We start from the raw sequence: 25,239 nt of genomic DNA, 5'->3' as shown, positions 1-25,239 counted from the left end.
TTTTGTAGAAGTGTCTCAGGTCTACAATTGCAGCCTGCAGGGAGTGGTTCTATCTCATGACTCTTTACTGGGATTTATAAAGAAGAAGTTTTTCCTATGGAATGAAACTTTGGTCTTAGACATAAAGCTTCCTTTCCCTTCTCTTCAGTTCTAAAACATACAAAGTAGAGAGAAGTAAAGGTATATTTGGTAGGGTACAGTAGCCCCTACAAACAAGAGCATCTACCAGAGTGCTGGGATGTTGAGAAGCACTTTTAAGGTCTGAGTTTCAAGTATCCTCTCACTTTGAACCTTTGTATTTGACAGAGCAAGGTTGTGCCAAGCATGGGATATATCCAGTTAGATTAGAGAGTGAATTCCAGAAACAGAGATAATGGTAGGATCTACTAAACTGACCAAGCCTCTTAGCACAGTCTCCCGTAGTAGAGAAGATGAGTAACTATGGGCTATATGCAAAGAGAAGTTGCTGGAGTGGGTTGCACTAATTAATGGACTAGGATCATCTTTAAGGGATTTAACTTGTGGAGTTACATAAGGGTCCATTCTCTCTACTCTTCAACTTTTTGGTCAGTGGTTTAGATCTTGGTCAAGAAGTCTCTCTGCTCATCACAGTTGCAGATATAATAAAGTTGAGACAGAACAAATATTTGAAAGCAGGATTCTAGAGTATTTTGGAAGATAAAGTAGTAGGACATGTCTAACAAGAATAAGTCTAGCAGGAATAAATATATCATCATGCACTAGAGTCAAGGAAACAACAGTAGAAGAATCAAACAATGGAGATAATGGTTTTGGAGCACCATGAAGATTAGTGGATAATAAACCTTGGGGGAGTTAGAATATGAAATATCTGTCTTGCATCGGAATAAAGAATGTGATCGTTCCTCTCTCTCCAGAGATGGCCAAACAAAATAGTACCCAACATATATCCTTATAATGGAGGAGGAAATGGCAACCCACTCCAGTATTCTTACTGGGATAATGCCATGGACAGAGGAGCCTGGCATGCTACAGTCCATGGCATCACAAAGAGTTAGACATAGCTGAGTCACTGAACACATATTCTTATAAAGGGATTATTAAAACTGGAACACAAATTTTAAGGAATAGAAATCAGAATGGTCAATGGATTGACAACCAATTAGAGGATCCAAGGATGCTTATCCTGGAGAAGGCAAAATTAGGATGAGTCAACAAGCTGTTTATAAACATCTGAAGAGCTATCATATAGGAAAGGGATTGGCCTAGTTCTCTGTGGACCAACAGATGGAAATGGAGTCCAGTAATAGATGTGGTTAATTATGAGGAAGAAACTTTCCAATGGTCAGAGCCATCCTAAGATAAGTGAATGGATCTGGATACAATAGGCTCCCCATCAGACTGCGTGAGGATGAAAAGGATGAGATTGAATCATTGGAAAGTCTGAAGGTTCATTTCAACATTGCATGATTCTTTACTTAGAAATGTCTTGTCTACTTGAAGAGCCTAAAATTTACCTATATTATTTTTTAAATAAAAAATCTGTCTCATGAAATTATTATATCAAAGAATTAATGTTCTTCTCTGATAGCTCTGTTGGTAAAGAATCTGCCTGCACTACAGGAGACCTGGGTTCAATCCCTAGATCAGGAAGATCCCCCAGAGAAGGAAATGGCAACCCACTCCTGTATTCTTGTCTGGAAAATCTCATGGACCGAGGAGCCTGGTGGGCTATAGTCCAGGAGGTCACAAGAATTGGACATGACTTAGCAACTAAACCACAACCACAGAGTACATAAACAGCACATTTATAAAAAATTCAAGAAAACTATTCTCTTATTTTTTGTTTTTTCTTTCTCATTTTATTCCCTCACACTCTTCTCTTTTCTAACTGTACTTAGCTATGTGTAATTATTTTTAAAAACTCTCTACAGCAACTCTATTTAGTCCTCATCCTTGCTGGACATTAAAGCATCCTTCATTTTATGAAATGGATGTACCGTGGAAAAGTGTGTAAATTCAGTTCATGTAAAGGGAATAATTTCATGTAAAAAGGGAATAATCAAAAAGAGTTCCAATTTTAAGGAACTCTGCCATGAATCTTATCACTATAGTGAAAAATGTAGAGAATCTTTTAACCATTAAATAATAATCTTCTATCTGTTTTATGAATCTGACTTGAGCCTACTGTGTTTTGAGAAAGAAAAGCATAAGTTTTATGGGTCAGTTCTCAGCATATAACTGGGTCAAAAAAAGTAAATTAAGCTAGCCAAGTGTTGCCATCAGAGGCTGAAAGGAAAAGCCTGAAGCAAGCTGAGCTGAATAGAAATTAAAATATGAGAAATCCTAGAATAGAAAGTTAAAATAAATCTACATTCTATAATACTATGCCTTTAAGCCTGTTGGATTTATTAAATGATTGAAATGGCCCCTCCTTCATTCAGCTGATGTCTCCTGCTTCAAGTAACAGCAGCGGGTCTCTCTCACCTTCCTCTTCTTCTGATTGTCTGGTGAACCGCGGAGGGCCTGGCCGGAGCCATGTGGCAGCTTTACGAAGTCGTTTTGAACTGGAATATGCTCTAAATGCAAGGTCCTATGCTGCCTGGTCGCAAAGGTAAGTGGTAATCTAAGCAACAGTTACACAGTCAAGTCAGATTCCAGGGTCTTCCCAACATAGTCACCTGACTTGATTAATATCTGCAAGGGATTTACCACCCCTGTGGCAGACTTCAAAAGGGGAATTCTGAGCCTGTTTTCGTCTAGTATTTTGACCAAAATGTAGAAATTTTGTTGTCCACTAGTTTAGGTTCTCTAAGCTTCAAGTTAACCATTGCCAAAGCAAGAATTGTCTAGCTACAGCAGCAAAAGGAATTTGTTGAAAGTATTCTGAGAGTTTCTTATGGAATTCAAGGAAGAATTTCTGTGTAGGAATCAAGAAATAGCTCTGAAAATCTGACCACCAACATTTCAGTGTTCTGAGAATTACAATATGGCCCAGCAATTCCACCCTTAGACACATTCCCAAAAGAATCGAAAACAGATACCTGTGCTCAAATGTTCATAGCAGCACTGTTCGCAATAGCCGAAAGGTGGGGGCAAAACACACACACACACACACCCTTCATCAGAAGAGCAGAGGAAAAAGTGGTGTCAGAACACGAAAAGGCGCTCAACATCACTCATCATCAGAGCAGTGCAAGTCAAAACCACAGTGAGGTGCCATTACACGCCAGTCAGGATGGCTGCTATCCCAAAGTCTACAAGCAATAGGTGCTGGAGAGGGGGTGGAGAAAAGGGAACCCTCTTACACTGTTGGTGGGAATGCAAACTAGTACAGCCGTTACGGAGAACAGTGTGGAGATTCCTTAAAACACTGGAAATAGAACTGCCATATGACCCAGCAATCCCACTCCTGGGCATACACACCGAGGAAACCAGAGCTGAAAGAGACACGTGCACCCCAATGTTCATCGCAGCACTGTTTATAATAGCCAGGACATGGAAGCAACCTAGATGCCCATCAGCAGACGAATGGATAAGGAAGCTGTGGTACATATACACCATGGAATATTACTCAGCCATTTAAAAGAATTCATTTGAATCAGTTCTAATGAGATGGATGAAACTGGAGCCCATTATACAGAGTGAAGTAAGCCAGAAAGATAAAGACCAATATAGTATACTAACACATATACATGAAATTTAGAAAGATGGTAACGATAACCCTATACACAAAACGGAAAAAGAGACACAGATGTACAGAACAGACTTTTGGACTCTGTGGGAGAAGGCGAGGGTGGGATGTTTAGAGAGAACAGCATCGAAATATGTATACTATCAAGAGTGAAACAGATCACCAGCCCAGGCTGGATGCATGAGACAAGTGCTTGGGGCTGGTGCACTGGGAAGACCCAGAGGGATCGGGTAGAGCGGGAGCTGGGAGGGGGGATCAGGATGGGGAATACATGTAAATCCATGGCTGATTCATGTCAATGTATGGCAAAAACCACTACAATATTGTAAAGTAATTAGCCCCCACTAATAAAAATAAATGGGGAAAAAAAAAAAGTGGTATCCATACACTAGAACATTACTCAGTCTTAATAAGAATGATGTAGTGATGCATACTGCAGCAGGGAGGAACTCTGAAAACATGCTAAATAAAGGAAAGGGACAAAGATCCTATATTGTATGACTGTATTTATACGAATATCCAGAGTAAAGTGTATTTAGGAGGCTCTAGCAAAATACCATAGATTGGATGGTTTAAGCAGCAGAAATTTATTTTCTTACCCTGGAGGCTAGAAATCTAAGATGAGGGTACCAGCATGGTTGGGCTCCAATGGGACTTACAGTTGGCCATTTTCCTAGCTTACAGATGGTCACCTTCTCACCTCACCCTCACATGGCAGAGAGAGCTCTGGAGTCTGTTTATCTTTTTTTAAGGGCACCAATTCTGTCAGATCAAGGGCTTCATTCTTTTGACTTCATTTCACCCTATTCACCTCTGCAAAGGCCCTATTTCAAATACAGTCACGTGAGGCGTTAGGGCTCCAACATATGAAATTGGAGGGAGGGAGACACAATTCAGTCAAGAGTAATAGGTAAATCCATAAAAATGAAAAGACTGGTGGTTGCCAGGATCTGGGTAAAGAAGGGGAAAATCAGGAAACACTGCTTCTTGGATACGGGGTTCTATTTGGGGACGATGAAAATATTTTGGGATTAGATAGAGGTGGTGGTTGCAAAATATTGTGAATGTACTAAATGCCCCTGACTTGTTCACTTTAAAATTGTTAATTTTATGTTATGTGAACTTCACCTCAATGAAAGAAAAAAGCCACAAAAAAGTTTAAGCAAAGGGGCAAGTCAGAAAAAGAGGAAAGATGAGTTCAGCCTTCTTCCACAGCAAACTGCCATTTACGTGCCCCAGTCCCCACTAGACAGTCTCCTGTATCCTCTGGCATTCCTTGGGCGAGTCACAGGACTGAGTCTGACGTTGATAGGGAGAGAAAATATACTCACCCTCTCGTGGGAGGTCCTACAAAGTCATATGGCAAAGGGCATAAACACAAAAAGCAGAATGATAAGTACAGTCAGCCATGAGAGAAAACATGATTGGTCCCTTTGGATCATATGACCACGTCTAGTCTAAACAAATGTGGTTGGAATGGAGATGGGGCCATATTTCATTCTGTAAACGTGGTTGACAATGACCTGATTGGGAAAGGGACCAATAAAAGCAGTTACAGTGAGCTGGATAGATACCTTTCAAAGTGTATACTGCAACCTATGGAGAATCAGAAAAGGCTAGCTTAAAATCTCTGTCCGTCTACACGCACCCAAGAGCATTTGCACATAAGCCATTACACACGTGCACTCACACACACACATGCACATCCACACATTCTGTCAAGATTTTTATCCTGAAGGTGGGAAAAGGTTATTTAGTTTTAGCAAGGGTCTTGTACCCTCTACAAATTGCTACTATTGCCTTTTTGGCCATAGTTATTACATTCCTGGTTTGACAAAAGAGTTGCAGCTACAGCTCTGAAGAGGTGGGAACCTTAATCATTTAGACTTTAATCTATGGAACATCATGAAATTAAGTATCAGGAGGTCTGATTGATAACAAGGCAAATAGGACACAATTCTTTATTGGATTCCAGTCTCTCACATCATTTCATAAGGAGCTCATAGGCCAATATTAGATTAGGTTGAGTCCCAGCATCATCTTCTAGTTCCACCTGCTCTCCTTTTCTTTACTTGTGGTTTTAAAATTAATTCTCTGAAGAGCCAGATTTTGGTATTTCCAAAGCATACTCACCTGAGATTTGTCCACTGAGGCAGAGGTTAAAACAATGAGCTCTTGGGTCAGACAGATCTGAGGTTCAGTCTTGGCCTTGTCTTTTAATAACTCAGTTAAGTGTCCTTGGGCAAGTTACCTAAGTCTTACTCTTAATGGTGAGTGGCAGTTTAGTCACAAAGTCATGTTCAACTCTTTGTGACCCCTTGGACTGTAGCCCACAGGCTTCTCTGTCTATGGGATTCTCCAGGCAAGAATACTGGAGTGGGTTGCACGTCCTTCTCCAGAGGACCTTCCCAACCCAAGGATCAAACCCCGTCTCTTGCTTGACAGACAGATTCTTTACCACAGAGCAACCTGGGAAGCCCCTTATACATAATACATAGATAATAATACCAGCTGTTAGGATTGTGATTGGGAGAGGCAGTATTGTCAAAAGAGAAAGTGATTGGTTGAAAAATGCTAACAGACCCAAACAAAAGATGCAAGTTCCCATAATGTAGGTAAGTCACGACTTACAACACGTGGACGACTGTGTGGAAGGAGGCCCAGCAGCACTCCCCACTGGGTGAGCTGGGGGTGGGGGGAACACAGCTTCCCTGGCCTAGCAGAACCCAGAAGGTGCCAGAAGGCACACCACCACTCCTGAAACTGCCCAAACAGAGTGGGCACGATCATCAGGTGTTTTGAGATGCTCCCTTTGATATTCTCATAAGGGTTTTTATACCTCCCTGGCCCTTCGGAACAGTTATGGAACCCTGATAAAGTGCTGGTCTCTCTGCTTTTACAAATTTCTTAACAGCCTAGTATACTCTGAATATTTGCTGTGAGGGCATGGTGAAGGTCAGTTTGTAGTCATACCACCCCTCTAGAAAGCTCAGTCTTTGGACTGCTTGAAATCACCTCCAGAAATAAAGCACTTAGCTGAGTTGTAAGATGCACCAAGATAGGAATCATGTCTGCTTGATTCATATCTGTGTCCCTAGGAGCTAGCAGTATGATTGGAATGAAGTCAGTATGTAATAAATATTTGTTCCACGGATAAATAATTGAATAAAGTGGCTCAATAATTTGTAATTATTATTATTTTGGAGCATAGTCAGTGGATAAGCTTTAATTATGTTCTGTATTCTTTCTGTTTAAACAGCTATAACTATGCACTTCTACGGCATGCTAAGCACTATTTTAGACGCTTTGAATAGTCATTAAGTAAACCTTAGAAAGGAAGTGTTCCAATTTTATAGATGAGGAAACTGAGGCTGAGAAAGGGTAAGTAACTTTACTAAGTTTAAGAAAGCAGAAATGGAATTCTCAGCCAGGATGCCCCTATGCTTTCTGAATTTCTCTGGCACAGGGGGTGTCACTTTTCAGAAGTTTGATGTATTTTGCCAATACTTGTATTTGCTGAACTTCTTCCAGTGCCTCCTGGAAGTTGGTCAGGGAAAGAATTCAACTACTCTTCCCAAGCCTGTCTTTTCAGCATGTGCATATGAAAGACAGAGCACATGAGACCAGAGATCAGTAGGTTCTTAAAGTCCAAGAGCCCAAGGATCCAGCAGAGCCATGAATTTAACAGCCTGGAATTCCATGGCTCTTGGGCTGCACATTAGAATCACCTGGGGAACTTTGACAGGTACCAGCGCCCAGGACCAATTAAACCAAAATCCATGGCGATGTCACCCAGACATCGGAAGCTTTTAAAGTTTCCCAGTTGAGTCCAATATACATCCAAGCATGAGAAACACGCTGGAAGAGGATGCTACAATCTAACCTGCCAGTCACTCTGATGCAACTGATAGGATAAACGAAAGAGGAACCTGAGAGCCAAGGTGAAACAGCAGCTGTTACCAAAGGAGACCATTCTGAAGGCCGAGCGCCTGTGTGCGTGCATAGTTGCTTCAGTTGTGTCCGACGCTTTGTGACCCTATGGACTGTAGCCTGCCAGGCTTTTCTGTCCATGGGAGGTTCTCCAGGCAAGAACACCTGAGTGGGCTGCCATGCCCTCCTCCAGGGGACCTTTCCCACCCAGGGATCGAACCTGCCTTTCCTGCAGCTCCTGCATTAAAGGTGAGGATTCTTCACCGCTGAGCCACCAGTAAAGTCCAAATGCCTGTGTGGTCTCTCCCAAAAGTCCTTGCAAGGTTCTAGCAACCTCTGATCTAAGAGGCAGCCTAACTAATTCATTACAATCACACAAGGTGTGATTTTTAGCCCAGCATGATTTTTTCCTTAAGTAGCAATAAGGTTTGACCTGTATGCTGACTAATGTACATTCCCAATTTTGGGTTCCAGAGCCTTCAACAATATCTTTAGAATGGTGCATTTATTAATATTTTTTTCAATTTTGGGGTTATAAAGTTTACAGTCTGTAGTTTTGTAATTCTTGATTAGGTGGGGGTTTTGGTTTTTGTTTGTTTCCACATTTGTTTTTAATTATTATCTTCCATTATAAAATAAGTATCAAGGTGGGAAACTATGTCAGATATTTTCTCCATGTGTAATAGGCATTCATTAATTCCCAAAGAAACCCCAAACTGATGAAATCTGAGTTTAAGGAAGGCACTCCTCAAGTTCTGCCTCTTTTAAAATATTTTGTGTCTCTAGATATATTTGGAAAACTAAGCATGTGGCACTTGCTCCTCCCACAGGGTATGAAATCTCCCATCTTGTACATGGATTGCATCATGTAAATTTAGAAATGACAAAGTGATACACAACCTTTCAGATGTGAAAACCAATTAGTGTTTGTGTGGGGCTAGGCTCTGAGAATAGAATGCTATGACCTAGTTAGCTGTCCAGGAGAAGAAAAGCAGAGATACAGAGATTGGAACTGTGAAACAGATTCATTTGGAATTAATTTTTCACGTTACAAAAGGGTCTATCAGAGAGGATTCCTTTAAATAGACAGCTTGCCTAGTGCACTTAGAATGCAATTCAACTTACAAAAGTTGAATATGAGGTATAAAATTTTAATTTACACATAGTTTTTCCAGAATGCAGTGATTGTATAAGATGATAGCACCACGAAACCGTGGAGGAATGAAAAAAGCAGCAGTGAGGGGCTCATGTTCACTCACTGCTGTGGAGCAAGATATTTATCCAGTAACAGCCATGGTTGGTGTCTGAAGGGCAAATATGCCCCTTTTTAGTCTACCACTGCTCCTACATGCTTTTTCGTACTGAAATTTTCCCTCAAGCTCCTTAAATGTTCATTTTCTTTCAATCCCTTCTTCATCCCCAATTTCCTTCTCCTGCCAGCTCACCACAATTGTTTCAACCCATGGCTCCAACTCTTTTTCTTTCTAAACTCTCTCTCACCTCCTCTGTCTCTCTCTCTCACACACACACACACAACGTTAGCCCCCAGTCCATTTCTCCAAACTTGGGCTTCCTTTGTCATGCATGTCTCTAATTTCTCTCACTCCCATCCCAGCTTCCCCATGCCCTAATCTACTCAGCCTCTACTGCCAGCGCAATCTTCCTTCTGTAGACCTCCGGGTTTATCACTACCCTACTTTAAAACCACCAACAACTCCACATGGCCTCTAAAATTAACTGAAGTCATGTCATCCTGAACCCAGAGCCCAAAATAACCAGTGAGACACATTTCCAGTTCTGCCTCTCCCTGAACGTCAGATGTTCCAGTGGTTCTAGACAATGATCCCATCACTTCTCAAACATTAGTGTAGAGTGTTGGGAACTGTAGGCAGTATTTTTTTGTGTTTTCATATTTTTTATATTTCCCAGTGACTAGGGAGGCGCTACTGATGTTTAGTGGGCAGGGCAAGTGTTGAATTTCCTACAATACTTTAGAAAGTCCCTCAAAATAAAGAATTATCCTGCACAAAATAACAATAGTATTCCCGGTGACACACCTTATAGACAACAAGAAGTTCTACTGTTTCCCATGCACACCCTATGTTTAACTGTCAGCTGATTCCCATATCCTAGTTTTTAACCTTGACAACTCCCCCCACCCCACCAAGTCTATAAGAATATGAATCTGCCATCAGTAATATCTCAGTCAGCCTGATCACTGTGTCGTGTGAGAGGCTTTACTGGACCTAACTCCTTCCCACTCATGCCTTATAAATGGCCACGGCAGTTTGTGCCACGATGCAATTTTATATTGTCTTGTACTATGATGGTTGTTGTGCCGTTACTCAGTCCTGTCTGACTCTTTACAACCCCGTGGACTTCTGCATGCCACGCTTCCCTGACCTTCACTGTCTCCCAGAGTTTACTCAAACTCATGTCCATTGAGTCGGTGATGCCATCCAACCATCTCATCCTCTCTTGCCCCTTCTCTCCTCTTCTCCCCTTCTCCCAGCTCTTCACATCAGGTGGCCAAAGTATTGGAGCTTCAGCATCAATCCTTCCAATGAATATTCAGGGTTGATTTCCTTTAAGATTGACTGGTTTCATTTCCTTGCTGTCCAAGGGACTCTCAAGAGTCTTCTTCAGCACCCCAGTTTGAAAGAATGTATTATGATTATTTTTAATTCCCTGTTAGCTCACAATTACTTAAAGGCAGGATTTTTTTTTTCTGGTGACTACAGTATCTCATTTATAATTGAACTGTATGTGATGAATGTTAAATATTTTTAACTATAATAAATTAGAGGAGTCATTAGTTGGGTTATGAATGCCATACTTTGTGTTTCTGAAATCTGAGTACAACTGTGACATCCAGAGTTTTTGACCCTCACCTTCTTATCAAATTCAAATTGGTTTTTGTCCAAAAGTTACAAACCACCAGTTAATTCAAGCTTCTTTCCATCCCACCCCCTCAATATTAGGGCAATAAATGTCTGTCTATCTTTTTTTTAATAAACCAAAGATTAGAACTGGGTGCTGGAAACGAGTGAGGAGAGAAGAGAATGACACTTTTATTCCCATTGTGTTTAAAAAGGGGAAATTGCTTTGAGTTGAGGTAGTTGAGAAAGGTTTCACTGAAGAGAGAGATGATGGAAATATAGTTCAGGTAAAAACAAAACAGGATGAACAGATGTGAAATGATGACCATGAACTTTCTTTTCCTCTTTTTTAAAAAGAATAATCATCTCTTTCCCAATGACCTGTAATAATAGTTCTTTCACATATCAAGCATCTATGTTTAGATAGGTCTGTTTTTAGTTTGTCTATTCTTCTCCATGGGGATATTTGTTTATCCCTGTGTCAGTTATATACAATTTTAATTACAATAGCATTATTAAATTCTTGATATCTGATAAGGTACATCCCATCCTATTCTTGATTATTCTTGAATTTTTCTCTTCCATATAAATTTTATAATCAGCTTGCATTTTTCTCAAAATCATAAGCTTTTGATTACAAGTATTTTAAATCTGTAGACCAATTTGGGAAGATATTACATCTTTATGATATTGAGTCTCCATTGCCCTGAATGTAGTATTTTTGCATTTATTTAGATGTTCCTCAATATCTTTTAGTTAGGTTTTATAATCTTCTCTGTGAGGTTATTATACCTTTTGCCATATTAATTCATTGTTTTTGCTGAAATAATTTGAATTCATTGCTAGCATATTATTTTATTCTCTCTAGGTTCTTTCCTCACTCTGTCCTTTTCTTGTTTTCCTTTGGATTATTTGAATAGACACACTGGTTTTCTATTCCTTAGAGGGTATCCTAGAAACTTAAGCATATTAAACTCAATAAATTTTATGTTAATTTATTTTTCCTACTCTCAAACAAAAGAGAGATCTTAGAGAATTTTAGTCTCATTCATTCCCTCCTGAATTATATATTTCTGTCCATTATTTCATTTTCATCATGGTTTTTCTGATTCCACAGTCTAAGTATTATTTTGGTTTTTACACAGCTATGGTTTATTTAGATTTGCCTATATATACTCTTTCATTATTCATTATGCTTACATTTTACACTATCTTCCTAGATACTTTTCCTTTTTCTCAAACACATCTTTAAAAATTCTTTTAACATGACTCTGTTATTAATAGAAGTAAACATCTGAAAACACCTTTGTTTTCCCTCTCTCCTGAAAGATATTTTAGCAGATATAGGATTTAAGGTGTTTAATTTTCCCTGCACCTTTAAGATGCTTTTCCACACCTTTATTGTTGCTGCTGCTAAAATATCATCTGTGAACTTAATCATCATTTTTTTATTTTTAATCTGGACTTTCTAAATGCTGTTAGAATTTTGTCTTTTTGTACAATTTTGTATTGTACAGTTTAGTTATGTTGTAAATAGGTATGGATTTTTTTTTAACTTATCTTGGTTTGAACTTATTAGGTGTCCAGAATATGAAGATTGATATCTTGTATAAATTCTGAATAACTCTCATTCACCACCTCTTCTTATATGTCTTTACCCCATCTCTTTATTCTCTCTTTATGGAATTCTAATTAGATGTATTTTAGATCTTCTCATTCTGTTTTCCACATTTCTGACTCTTTTTTAAAATATATTTTCCACGCTTTATTTTCTCTGTGCTGCTATCTGGTGACTTCTTCAAATCTATCTAGTACCCCTGGTAGTTGGATCTAACATGCTGCTCTCTTCATTGCAATTCTGATTCAATTCATTTCTGATAGCTACTTCAAACCTAGAAATTGTATACTTTTTTCAATTTGACTAGACTCTTTTGAAAATCTGTTTCTTCTGCACACTTCTATTTTTTCACACACACTTATTTTATATTCTATCATATATCTGAATATCCTGTTTCTAAATGTGAAGTTTTTAGATATAAGTATGTAGCTTATTGTTTCTGATAATTGTTGCTCTTTATTATGTCATGAGAGCATGAACTTCTCTCCTTTTTGATGCTGTGTCTCCAGTACTTAGAACAAGGTTTGATAGGTGCTAAATACCTACTTGTGGAATGAATGAATGATCATGACAGGTCTCACAATATTATTTCATTTCATCTTTAGGATTATCTTAATAAAGTTGGCCTCCATTTCCAGATAAACTGAGACTCCAATGATTTAGGTAATTTGAATGAAACTGTATAGTGAAAAAATGGTAATTAATAGTTGAACCTGGGTCTGTCTGTAGTGTAATGTAGTGTTTCCATTACATCATGCTGTCTCTGAGACTCTGCTTGGCCAACATATTTGAACTATCTTTAAGAAGCAGAAACTTCTAACCTCTGGTTTGGGCTTTGAGGATGGTCAGCAGGGAGCTATCCAGAGTACTGAACTACTTCCCTCAAATCCTCTGCCAGCTTCAATGGAATATAGGTCACTCAGTCCATGGCCAAGACAGCCTTGATTGAAGGAAAAATTCCCTTCTTATTCTGACTACCTCTGATAATAACAACTTTATCTCAGCTTATGTCTGCTCATAACAATCCTTTATAATCAGCTGCCTGCCCTGATACATGCCTAACCTGAACCAAACAAATTCCATACCTGCTGCCTCATTCACCAGCAGGCCATGGCCTAACCCTGCCCTCTATCTTCTTTAGTCACGTCTCTGGAAGCCAGCCTGATTCCCTGGCCACACTTCTAGAAGCAGCAAAAACTAATCAGAACATACAAAAAGATAAACTCCTTCCTTCTAAATATTTGGGGACCAGTTTTGAAGATAACTCTACTTCAATATCAGAGAAGGCAATGGCACCCCACTCCAGTACTCTTGCCTGGAAAATCCCATGGATGGAAGAGCCTGGTAGGCTGTGGTCCATGGGGTCGCTAAGAGTCGGACACGACTGAGCGACTTCACTTTCACCTTTCACTTTCACACATTGGAGAAGGAAATGGCAACCCACTCCAGTGTTCTTGCCTGGAGAATCCCAGGGACGGGGCAGCCTGGTGGGCTGCCGTCTATGGGATCACACACACAGAGTCAGACACGACTGAAGTGACTTAGCAGCAGCAACTACTTCAATATGGTTTGTTTATTGAATTAAGTACCTTGTAAAAACCAGACATTTTCTCTCATTATATGTATTCTCTATTACAGTAGGCAACTGAATTCACTGTAAAAAAAAAATCTTTTAGCCAACATTTTTGTGCAACAAAAAACCTATTCAGAGATGAGGGTTTCCATGAATTTTTCAATCCTAGAAATGAAAAGAAATACTGCCCTTTCACTCAGAAAGACAATGAAGGCCCAGAATCTTTTAGCTGATTCTATATATCAATTTCAAGATTTATAAATTTCAGGAAATAATAAAAAGATAGCATCTTTGACTTTCTGAACTGTCTTTTACTTATTAAACATTGTGTGTACAAAAGAACTCAGTGTATATCAAAGCATCTCAGTTCACCAGCATCTTCTGAGCTTGTAGAAAAAGTCGCCTAACTCACTTGACTTAATTCTATGGGCCTTGCTCACATTGTCTGTATAATAAGTAGAGTAAGAAGTTGCTTGCCTAATCTAGGTACGAGACAAGTTTTTTCCTCAGGATGGTTCTCACCTCTGGGGTGTATAATTTTTGTGACACTCACTTGCTGAAGGTCAGATATCAAGCTCATTAAGGGTCTGTGCTGGCAAAATATAAAAGCCAAAGGAGAGCAGCTGGAATCTAAGCACGTGGCATGATGCCTGTCAGTTACCTTTTATCTCTTTCTTTTTGAGCTCAAATCTGCCCATACATTTTTTCTAATTAACAAAAGCAGAAAATTTCTTAATGTCATGGGGTATGGGGTTGAGAGAGGAAATACATAGCTATGCACGTTGATGTGAGGGTGTGAACACACTTGTTATACCTTCTCATTATGTCCCTGAATGTCACCTAATAAGGGGGGGAAATTAAAGCGGAGAGGTCTTGCAGGAAGTTAAAACCGTTTACATAAAGGTCAAAAAATAAGCACAGCCATCTGTTTATATTTACAGAAAACCTCTTCACCACAGCCCTAGGTGCCACACCCAGAAAACACTAGTGAAATAAGAAAACAATTCCCAGATGAAAACCATACACACAAAAACTGAAAGATGGAAGACTTTAAATTGATTGCTGGTGTCCTCTGCATCTCTTGCTGCTGATATCCTACCATCGATCAAAAATGGAAACAGTCTGTTCTGAAATGCGCTAGATCTCAATGTAAGAACTTCCTTTCCGCTTCTGTGGACCTCCAGCCCTTGTGTTAGTAGCTGTTCTGGTTGCCTTGCTCTCTAGCGCCACCTAGCTTTCAGTTGACAAAGCACGGGAGAGGCCTTCGTCCTTCTGACCGCTGTACTGAAGAGGCTTAGAGATTTCACCAGAGGCATTCCGCGTTAAAGTTAGGAGCACGTGAAAAAATGTCAGTCCTTCCCTTCAGTTCCTTGACTTTAAAACCCATAGTTTGAAATAGCCTTTCTCCATAAAAAATGTAAAAGAAAGAACATCAGACAAAATATTCTATCCCAAAGAGGAAGTGATGAAAAACAGGAAATTAATAAAAGTGAGGATATGAGAAGAGCCCTACGTTTGTCAAATTGGCATATAAGCTTTTTTTTTTTTTTTTTTTTTTAAGCTTTAAGGACCTGAATTATTGTCAAGCATAAAAGATTTGCACGGAAAGAGTGAGGGAGTGACATGTGTAGGTTACAACATATGCACTGAAAGATGTAGCTCACGCCACGGCAACTCTGATGCTGTAATCTCATTTTCTTTTCTTTCCTTCAGCAGCGCTAGTTAGCAACTTAAAATGGGTTCCCCCGCAACCCAAAGGGCGAGCCAGAGTGCATGTCCCTCTTCAAGCGTTTTGTAATACTAATTAACTAATTCCCAGCCACAGGAAGGGAACCTGTAAAGATTCGCCCAAGGCAAACTGTTAAATAAATGGTGACAGATTTCTCAGTTTTCAATTAGATGAGATGACATATTGGGACAATGAACAGCCTGATTTCTAATGATAAGAGTTTTATGAGTTTTTCATTCCTGGAAATGAAGAGGAACGCTGGTCCTTCCTCCATACATAAACAAAAGGAGGGCCCAGACCCATCCTTGCCTTCATCAAAGCACACAGATCCTGCGATGTTTGTGCACGACCATTAGTAAGACCTGGCCCCAAAAAAGCTGCTTCTGAGACTGCTGCTGCTCTACTGAAATGTCTGACAGGACACAGCACAAGGGCCAAAGAGAAAAACCAGCCTAATTAAATCTGCACAGGCTGCGCTGTTCAGCCGCCCTGACTCCAGCTCCAGCCCCGCCCTGCTCCCTCCTGACTCCAGTGTTTGTGCTTGAATCTCTTGCTAGCATGGCAACTGTTGCTATGTTTGCAGTAATAAGAAGTGGGTGATGCTGGTATCTCAGTAATGATTCAGATACAAGAGCAGTGATTTCTAAATAGATTTCTGAAGCAGCTCTTTCATTGACACTGCACAATTTAACAGGTTTAATTCCTCAGATTTTTTTTTTCTTTTCTCCTTTACCTTCTTCCAGGTGGACTGAATCTAACCCTCATATAATGCAAAAATATCCTTCCTTCTGCTTGCCAGTATTTGAAACAGGAAATTTCTCACTAGAGAAAACATCTCACAAGTCATTGTTTCTTATTATCTCCTTGAAAACCATGAGATTGAGATTTTCTTAGTATTTAGATAAGCAGTTAACCTGAAAAAATCATAACCTAGGAAAAGAAAAAGTCTCTATGTTAACCAACGTGGGATGAAAAATATCTACCATTAATATTTGTGGTAGCATTTTCTAATGAGCAGCTCTTTTCAAGGCCTTAGTTACAAAGAAATACCAAAAATGCACAAGTAGAATATATTTACCCTCTTAATCCTTTCACAAAGTGAAGTGAAAGTGAAAGTTGCTCAATCATGTCTGACTCTTTAAGACCCCATGGACTACACAGTCCATGGAATTCTCCAGGCCAGACTACTGGAGTGGGCAGCCTTTTCCTTCTCCGGGGGATCTTCCCAACCCAGGAATCGAACCCAGGTCTCCCACATTACAGGCAGATTCTTTACCAGCTGAGCCACAAGGGAAGAGCAGCAAAAAAAAAAAAAAAAAAAAAAAAAATTAAACACTCTGTTTTTGGCCTTAATCAGGCATCTATTAGCCAGTCTGTGTTAATGGCCCACCTACATGTCACTGGATGCTAATACAGCCTAGGCCCCAGGAGAGAGATGATGGAGATAAAGCCATGTGCCCTGGTAGCAGTGGTAACCTGGTCAAAAAAGCAAAAGAAGACACATTGTGTGCTTTGATCACTATGTTCCAGACACTGTTGTACATTTTTTTGTATGCCAGTCACATCACAACTCTTCTACAAGTTAGGAGTTATTTATCAGTATTCTACAAATGAGAAAACTGGAGCACAGAACACATAAATGATCTTACCAGGGCTTTGCAGCAGGTAAACAGCAGGGCCAAGATTGAGCCTAGATCAGCCTGACTCCAAGTCGTACGATCTTTTCACTACTTGCTGAGCTGCTGCAGTGTGAGACAGAGGGCTGCCCTCATACTAATCAGCTGTGTGGCATAGGCAAGTCCCTTCCTGCCCTAAGTTTCAGGATTCTCATCTGTTCTGAGGCATGGGGACTGGACCTTGCTAAGGTGTGGGCCCCAGACCAGCAGCTTCAGCATCACTTAACTTGTAGACAGAAAATGAATAAGGTAATAGTGGCTTTAAAAAGCATATTAGACTGCATGGGTTTAATATCTATAAATCAAATTCCATCTAAAAGCATCAGAATACACATTCTTTTTCAAGTACACATGGAACACTCTCCAGGATAGATCTCATGCTGTACAAAATAAGTCTCTGTAGACTTAAGATTGAAATCACATCAGGCATCATTTCTGACTATAACATATGATGCTAGAAATCAACTACAAGAGAAAGCAACAACAAAAAAACCACGTGGAGGTTAAACAGTATGCTGCTAAACAACCGATGGAGCACTGAAGAAATCAAAGAGCAAATAAAAAATACATGGGGACAAATTTAAATGGAAATACAATGATCTCTGGGACATAGCTAATTCTTAGAGAATTGCAAATCAAAACTATAATGAGATATCACCTGGTACCTGTCAGAATGGCTATTATCCAAAAATCCGCAAACAGTAAATGCTGAAGGGGGCGTGGAGAGAAGGGAGCGCTGCTATTCTGTTAGTGGGAATGTAAATTTATGTAGACACTATGGGTTTCCCAGGTGGCTCAGTGGTAAAGAATCCGCCTGAAATGTTAGAAATCCGCCTAATCGCAGGAGATATGGGTTTGATCCCTGAGTCAAGAAGATACGCTGGAGGAGGAAATGGCAACCCACTCCAGTATTCTTGCCTGCAAAATCCCATGGACAGAGGAGCCTGGAGGGCTACAGTCCAGGGGGTCACAAAAGAGTTGGACATGACCTAGCAACTAAACAACAACTACGGAAAATAATACAGAGGTTCCTCAGAAAATTAAGAGTAGAACTACCACACAATTTGGCGTTTTCACTTCTGAGTATTTACCTGAAGAAAACAAAGGCACTAATTCAAAAAGATATATGCACCTCTGTGTTAATTGCAGCATTATTTACAACAGCCAACACGTGGAAACAACCTAACTGTCCGTTGATGAATAGATAAAGAAGACATGGTGTATACACGCAATGGCATGTTACTCAGTCATCCAAAAAAATGTAATCTTGCCATTTACAATACCATGAATGGATCCTAGAGGGTATTATGCTAAGTGATGTTAAGTCTGACAGAGTAAGACAAATGCTGCATTATCTCCCTTTTGTATGGAATTGAGAAAAACAACACAAAACAAAGTGAAAATACAGATACAGAGGACAGAAGTATGGTTTTAGAAGGGAGGGGCTGGGAGTTGGGCAAAGTTAGTGAAGAAGATTAAAAGGTACAAGGCTCTAGCTATATAATAAATAAGTCACAGGGATATAATATACATCCTGAAGAATGCAGTCAATAATATTGTAATAACTTTGGATGGGGACAGATGGTTAATAGACTTACCAAGGTGATCATTTTGTAATGTATGCAAAATGCCAATCGTTATGTAGTATATCTGAAAGTAGCATAATATTGTATGTCAATTATATTTCAATGAAAGAAAAAGAAACAGGGCTTGTGGGAAAATATTATAGACAGAGAAGTATCCAAGTGTATAGTCCCTTGAGCTCATGTCATCCCTCAGAATGATCTACTCTATAGAAGGATCCTATGCTTTTCCTCTCTGAATATTTAAAAGAAAAATGAAACAGGGAATATCTGGGTGACTATTTAAGGATGAAACTTCCCCCCTCTGACCTGAGAAAAGGCTTTGTTTGAAAGGGAAAGTGTCTGGAGCTGAACACTATCTTGGCCCTAGGAAGATGGCCTTTTCCTAAGCTTCCACACGAGGAAAGAGAAAAGTCTCAGAATGTACCAGATTTGTCTCTCCTCAAAATGGCATCTGGATAACGTATAGGAATTGCGAAGGACAAGAGATGATATTCTTCCTCGTCTACTCAATACATCACTGGTTACCTAACACCTAGTTAGTTAGCTTTCTGCTCACACTGATGTATCAGACAGGAAAGCTCTCAACTGAAGATAACGGAAAACTCAGTGATAGTCGTTTAATAAAACAGGGGTTCATTTTTCACACATAATAAGAAGTCTGAAAGGAGATTGTTATGGGAAATGATACTGCTGCTTGACAGGCCTTCAAAGACCCAGGTTACTTTTTTTCTCCTTCATCATCTTCAGCACATTGACCTGTCTTTTTCATATTTGTAGTTCCTTGATCACAAATGACTGCAACAGCTCCACACATCATGCCTTCATTTAAAGCAGGAATGGGAGCTAGCTTGTACCAGCATGTTTTTCTGTCCTATACCCTTTTAGCAGGAAGTGAAAAGCCTTCTGGGAATATTGACAGTTAGTTCATGGTGAGAATCTGGCCTGGTGGAGGAGACGCTCAGAAGGAAGAGGATGATTTGCTGACAATGGAAGTGGGAGCTGTGTGCTACGCTAGAAAAGGGCAAGCATTTTAGAGCCAGAGATACCTGTGTCAAATCGCAGTTCTGCCTCCTAAACACAGTGTGAACCTGGGCCTGGGTGTACCAAAATAGTTACCATGATATTACCTTGCCTGGTTTTTGCAAGGATTGGAGAAGATACATACAAAACATTTTATATTATCCATGGGAAGTTTATGTTATTTGTTTTAAACTAGAGATAATTGTTTACTGTTTCATAGTTCTACCCAGAGATGGATAAACCTTTCTGTGGCTGAGAAGAGAAAGCCTGTGTTTGCCAGGAATTCAGAATTCTAATTCAAGCACCCTCTTCTCCTTTTTATCACTTATTCTCTTTGAGATAGTAGAGCAGTTCTTTTTCTCATTAAATAGCAGCTTTACCCATAAATTTCTCATAGCTTTTCTTCTCCTTCTACACTACTTGTTTGTCAAATTCAACAGTGTTGACCATTTCCTAGTCGAGTTGCCATTTGGATTAAAGTCAAGGTTTCTGAATGTTTTCTAGCCAACAGTTTTACATGAAATGACAGAAATAAGGATTTCAATTTTTCTTTCTCTGAAATCCCTGAAAAGAAAACTGTAGTTAATTGTAAATGTGCCTGCTAAATGCTAGAGCACTACATGAAAATGGAGATTTAAAATGCTTTAAAAACAACACATCTAAATATACTGTTTCTACCCAAATGAGCATTTCTCATTCTATATACAAAAAAAAAAAAAAAAAAATCTTATTGTTCAGGGCAAGATGAGACATACTTTTTTTCTTCAAAATATTTCACCAAATATTTTTGGTGAAATACAAAATAGAGAAATACAATTATGGAATCATAAAATAAGTAAAATAAAAATTGGTGACAAAACACCATGTAAAAAAGTTGGTTATTGTTTTTGATGAATGTTAAGGAATAGCGTGCTTGACTGTGAAAATACATGTGAACTACTCTCTGATACTGAGTGGTCTGAACTTCATTTTTTTAAACATTTCTGCTGCTTGTTCATTTGACTATTTTCCTTCTTTTTTAAATGGTGGGCAGTTAGAGTTTAGAGACTACTTATAAAAGTTAAACTACATTATTGTCCTCCAGATTTTTACTTCCTGAGATCTTTAGCACAAAGGGCAATAAATTCTCATCCATTTCTATAGCTGCAAGGAGAAAGGAGAGCTAATTGAAATATTATCAGGTTTCTTGTATTGTTTTTCAGTTGCTGACCACTAAATTAGGCCAGCACCTTAAAGTATAATTTGTCCTGAAGTATAAAGATCTATGTGTTACATTTGTTTAAACTCCTCTTTATCTTAGAGAAACAGATAAAGATGCTTGAATAATGTGCCAAGTGTAATTGAATATGGCTAGAATTGGAAAATTCGTGGAATTATTTTATTCACAAATATGTGTTGGGCTCCTATTAGGTACACAGAACTACATCTGGTTCTATCTGGAGAACCTCCAGTATTCTGACAGCTAGATTTGTATACAGACTCTCGGCAAATGGAATGCATTATCATTTGTTCTTTCCTCCCTCTTTGTCTTTCCATTTTTTCTTTATTTAAAGGATCAATAATATTTTACACATAGATGAGAAGAATCCAATGCATGTGTCACGTTCCCTTATTTCTCTAGCCTCTTCATTTATGAGGCTTGACTCTGTTACTCTTTGTCTAGGTTTTCCACTGGAGATGCATTCATCTAACATTTATTAAGCATTTGCAATGTGCCAGATTCTGTAATGGACATTACAGAAGAAAAGACAGATAACATATCATCCTCGTCCTGAGAGAATTCAGTCTAATGATGAGGTCAGAGAAACAAATAGGAAGATAAGTACTGAACCAGGTGTAGGATGCCCTGGGAGTCTGGAAAGGGTCAGAGGAGGTTTCCTGAAGCCAACGCTATTGAACTTGAGTTTGGGGGAATCAGTCAAGCAGAGGAGGGAAGAAAATGTGTACTAGGGAGAGGAGAGCAGCAGGGGAAAAAGTAGCTGTGTGATGCATTTGGAAAATAGCTCAGAACTGGGTGTGACAGAGCAGAAGAGCTACATGGAGAGTTAAATTGAGCAGAAATAGAAATATGAACATTGAGACAAAGAAGTTCATTATCCAAGGAATATTGGAAGGAAGAGAACAGCTTTCCTCTGTGTAGCTTCACTTTCAGTCACTAAGACCTCAGACTCTTCATCCAGACAGTGAGCATGTATGGCTTTGGGAGGGACTGGATACAGCAGCCAGTAGTCTTCATTGAGATTACACTGGAGCATGTCTCTAAATTCCAAGTGACTCTGAATGAACATGATTTCAGTAGCTGTGTATAGAATAGGTCACTGGAAAGACTCAGGTGGGTAGAGAAAATGTGCTGATACAGACGATATGTGAGTGACATAGAGACAGTAAAGTGCCACCGTGAACCCAGGAGTGGGCCCTGGGACTGTGCAAACCAGTCAGCACTTCAGGGGTGCCTCTTGGCACCCCACTAGTCCTGTATTGATGACACCACGCACATGATCGTCTGTTTGCGAGGCTGTCTCCTTAAATGGTGAGGAATGGGAATGAAGATGCAAGGATCCAGGCATCATGATTTAAAAAAAAAGAAAGAAAGAACTTAACTTACCCAAAGGTTTCATAGCTTGTAGTTTTCTCATCTCCACATTGAAAAGTGGATGATGAAACTGAGACCTACTGAGTTAACTGTCCAGCTTCTCAGCCATATGCCTTAGTCCTCTTTATATGCCTCTCTACTCCCACACTACTTCCATCTGCCTTCATCCTTTCAGAGCCTAGAATAGCACCTGGCACATGGTAGTTCCTCATCAAAAGTTCATTGAGTGAAAGAACCAACACCTACCACTGATTGAGTGCTATTTCTACTGTTCTCTGTTCCCTGTTGGGAGCCTCATACTATGTCCCTCAAAATGGGCATTCCGCTGCAGCAGGCCTCACTCCACATGGAAAACTTTTCTCTTAACAAGCCTATGACTGGGCAGACTGCAAGAGCCCAAAGTCAGCCTTTTCTGCCTCTCATCCAGGAAGATGGCTCACCGTGGAGCGCCATAGATGACTTTGCATCTTATGATCATTACTCATGACAAGACACCGGAAGCAGGAAACACTCTTGACTCTTTAAAGTTGATGCTAGTTTGGGATAGTTAACACAGGCTTTGCCAAAGGATTTTGTTGTTAGATCAGCCGAGCACGCGGATTGCTTTATCAGTATAGTTTGACTGGCCTGAGATCACAGCAGAGGTGCCTGAGATGAGGAACTGGCTGTAGAGAGAGAGTTGGCATGACCCTTGGCAGGGCCCCATATGCTTTTCCAGTTCATGTACTCAGCCGACATTTATTGAGCACTTATAATGAGATTTGGGAACCTACTTGACTAAGGCCCCATCCCTTCTGTCAATGAACAGATGGTTTTAGTCCAATGCATTAAGTACTCTGTCAGAGTGAGTCCATGGAGAGGTGGAGACACAGGGGCACTGAGGATTTGTGAGCCTGACAGTGACTCTTGCAACATTCCCTTGGGAGAGAAGATTTGTTCAGTAGGCACGTGCCTCTTCCACACCCTCCACATCTGCAGAGAATTCTGCATTCTCCCTGCAAGAGTAATTCCTTTTCGGTCCCTCCTTCTTCTTCTCTTCCCCCCTTTTTTTCTAAACCAAACCTAAGCAAGTCTACATTATCCAGAGGCAGCTGGTGCTACAATGTGGAGATGTTAAATGTTTAACATCTTGTCACTTGCAAAACTGATGGAGTCATCCTTTTTGTTTCAGAGTTTCATGTTTAGGGGTTGAAAAGCTAGATTGATGAGCATTACCAGAGAGAAATATTTTTTGAGAAGTAAGTGAAGCTGATGACACGTTACTTTACAGTTTAGTGAAATTCAGCAAATCTAATTCTATTATCCTGTCAAAGTCTCACAAAAGGGAGACCTGAAAGCATATTTAAGATGAATCTTTTAAAAGTTTCAGAAACCACACCACATCTGCAAAAATCAGATGCATCTGGTGCTGACAGACCTTTGTTTTTTTGTAGACTAAAGGGAGTAAATAGTCTTCCAACAACTAATTAAGTTTAAATAAAGTTATCTTGGTGATACAGCGCCTGCTTCTTCTCCCTTGAAAAAGATATTCAAGCAGTAAACCATAACCATGTCTTTTTTTAATTCAAAGGCTTTTCAAAGTTTACATGGCCAGATTTACCCAGGCACACCAAAATAGAAGTTTCCTTTCTGAATCAGAGAACAGAGTACTGCAAAGCAGATTTTATAGAGCACATAAAACCAGGTCATTTAGGTCCTTGTTGTAGTTTCACAATCAAGTATGAGATATGGTCTAATACATGCATTCTTGCCAAAATGTCAGGAGTGAGTGTTTTAAAGCATTTATTCACAACTCTATTTTTTTTTTTTTTTTTTTTTTTTTTTTTTGAGGTTCACTGGTTGACAAACTGAAGGGGCTTTATCACACTTTTGACAATTGGTGTGATTGTGTGTGTACCTGTACTGAAGTGTTCATTCTTCATTTTTAGTAGAAATTGCTTTTTTCCTCCCTCTGCTGTTTAATAATCTGTCATTAAAGAAGGAGATTCTCACGGAATTTATTGAGAACTTACTATGGACTCACTTAATATTCCTAGCTGCCTTGTATATGTATCTCCACGGTGAATGACAAAGCTGATCCAAACAGGATATATGCCCTGAGACAGAAAGTAGGGAAGCTGGGGTTGACCTCAGCCTGTCTAATCTGACATCCCAAAACTCATGTGTGTTCTTTCCAGGGACAGTGTAAGAAATTCCCTTTGAAACTCATGATGAAAACAAGATCGAGGCTATGATTTTAAATGTGAGAGGGATGTTCCAGGTTGAGTTGTGTCCCCAAAAAAGATATGTTGAAATCTTAACCCTCAGTACCTCAAAATGTGATCTTATTTAGAAATAGGATTGTTGCAGATGTAATAATTTAGGATGGGGTCATACTGGAGTGGGATGGACCCTTAATACAAAATGAGTGGTGTTGGTATAAGAAGGGGAGAGACACACACAGGGCGATGCCATGTGGAGGCAAGGCAGAGGTGGTGGCATCTACAAGCCAGAACTCAGAACTGCCAGCGGTCACCAGAAGCTAGACACAGGCGTGAGAGTTTTCTGGAGGAACCAATGCTGCCAGCACCTTGATTTTGGACTTAGAGCCTCCAGAACTGTGAGAAAATTAATTTCTGTTGTTTTAAGCTGTTAGTTTGTGGATACACAGCAGCAGCAGCAGCAGCAGCAGGACCCTAACACAAGGGATAACAGAGGTTTGCCAGTCCAAGATTTGATGTTAGGCTGATGCACTGCCTGAGAAGTAACAGTTACTCATTTTCCTTTCATCACTTGTGGTTGTACAGAAAACCCACCCCTAACCCAGGATGAGATTTGAAATACATCCTTTTGGTGACTTCTCATAAAATAAAAATATATGACTAACTGAAGCTGTGGTTAAATTATAGCATTTTATAATGCCCATGCATGTCCCAAGGCTTCCCAGATAGCTCAGTGATAAAGAATCCACCTGCCAATGCAG

General features: G+C 39.7%; 1 protein-coding gene across 1 annotated transcript in view; it reads left to right on the top strand.

The window, feature by feature from the left end:
• The window catches only part of TNNI3K (TNNI3 interacting kinase), a 318,691-nt gene that overhangs the window by 253,634 nt on the left and 39,818 nt on the right, over positions 1-25,239 (top strand). The window contains exon 23 of the mRNA XM_061121609.1: positions 2,424-2,593. Within this exon, the coding sequence (XP_060977592.1) occupies positions 2,424-2,593 (170 nt within the window). The remainder of the gene's footprint in view (positions 1-2,423; positions 2,594-25,239) is intronic.

The sequence above is a fragment of the Dama dama genome, chromosome 20 (genome assembly GCF_033118175.1).
Source record: "Dama dama isolate Ldn47 chromosome 20, ASM3311817v1, whole genome shotgun sequence".
In the NCBI taxonomy this organism is placed as follows: Eukaryota; Metazoa; Chordata; class Mammalia; order Artiodactyla; family Cervidae; genus Dama; species Dama dama.
This window is presented reverse-complemented; position numbering and strand designations above follow the sequence as displayed.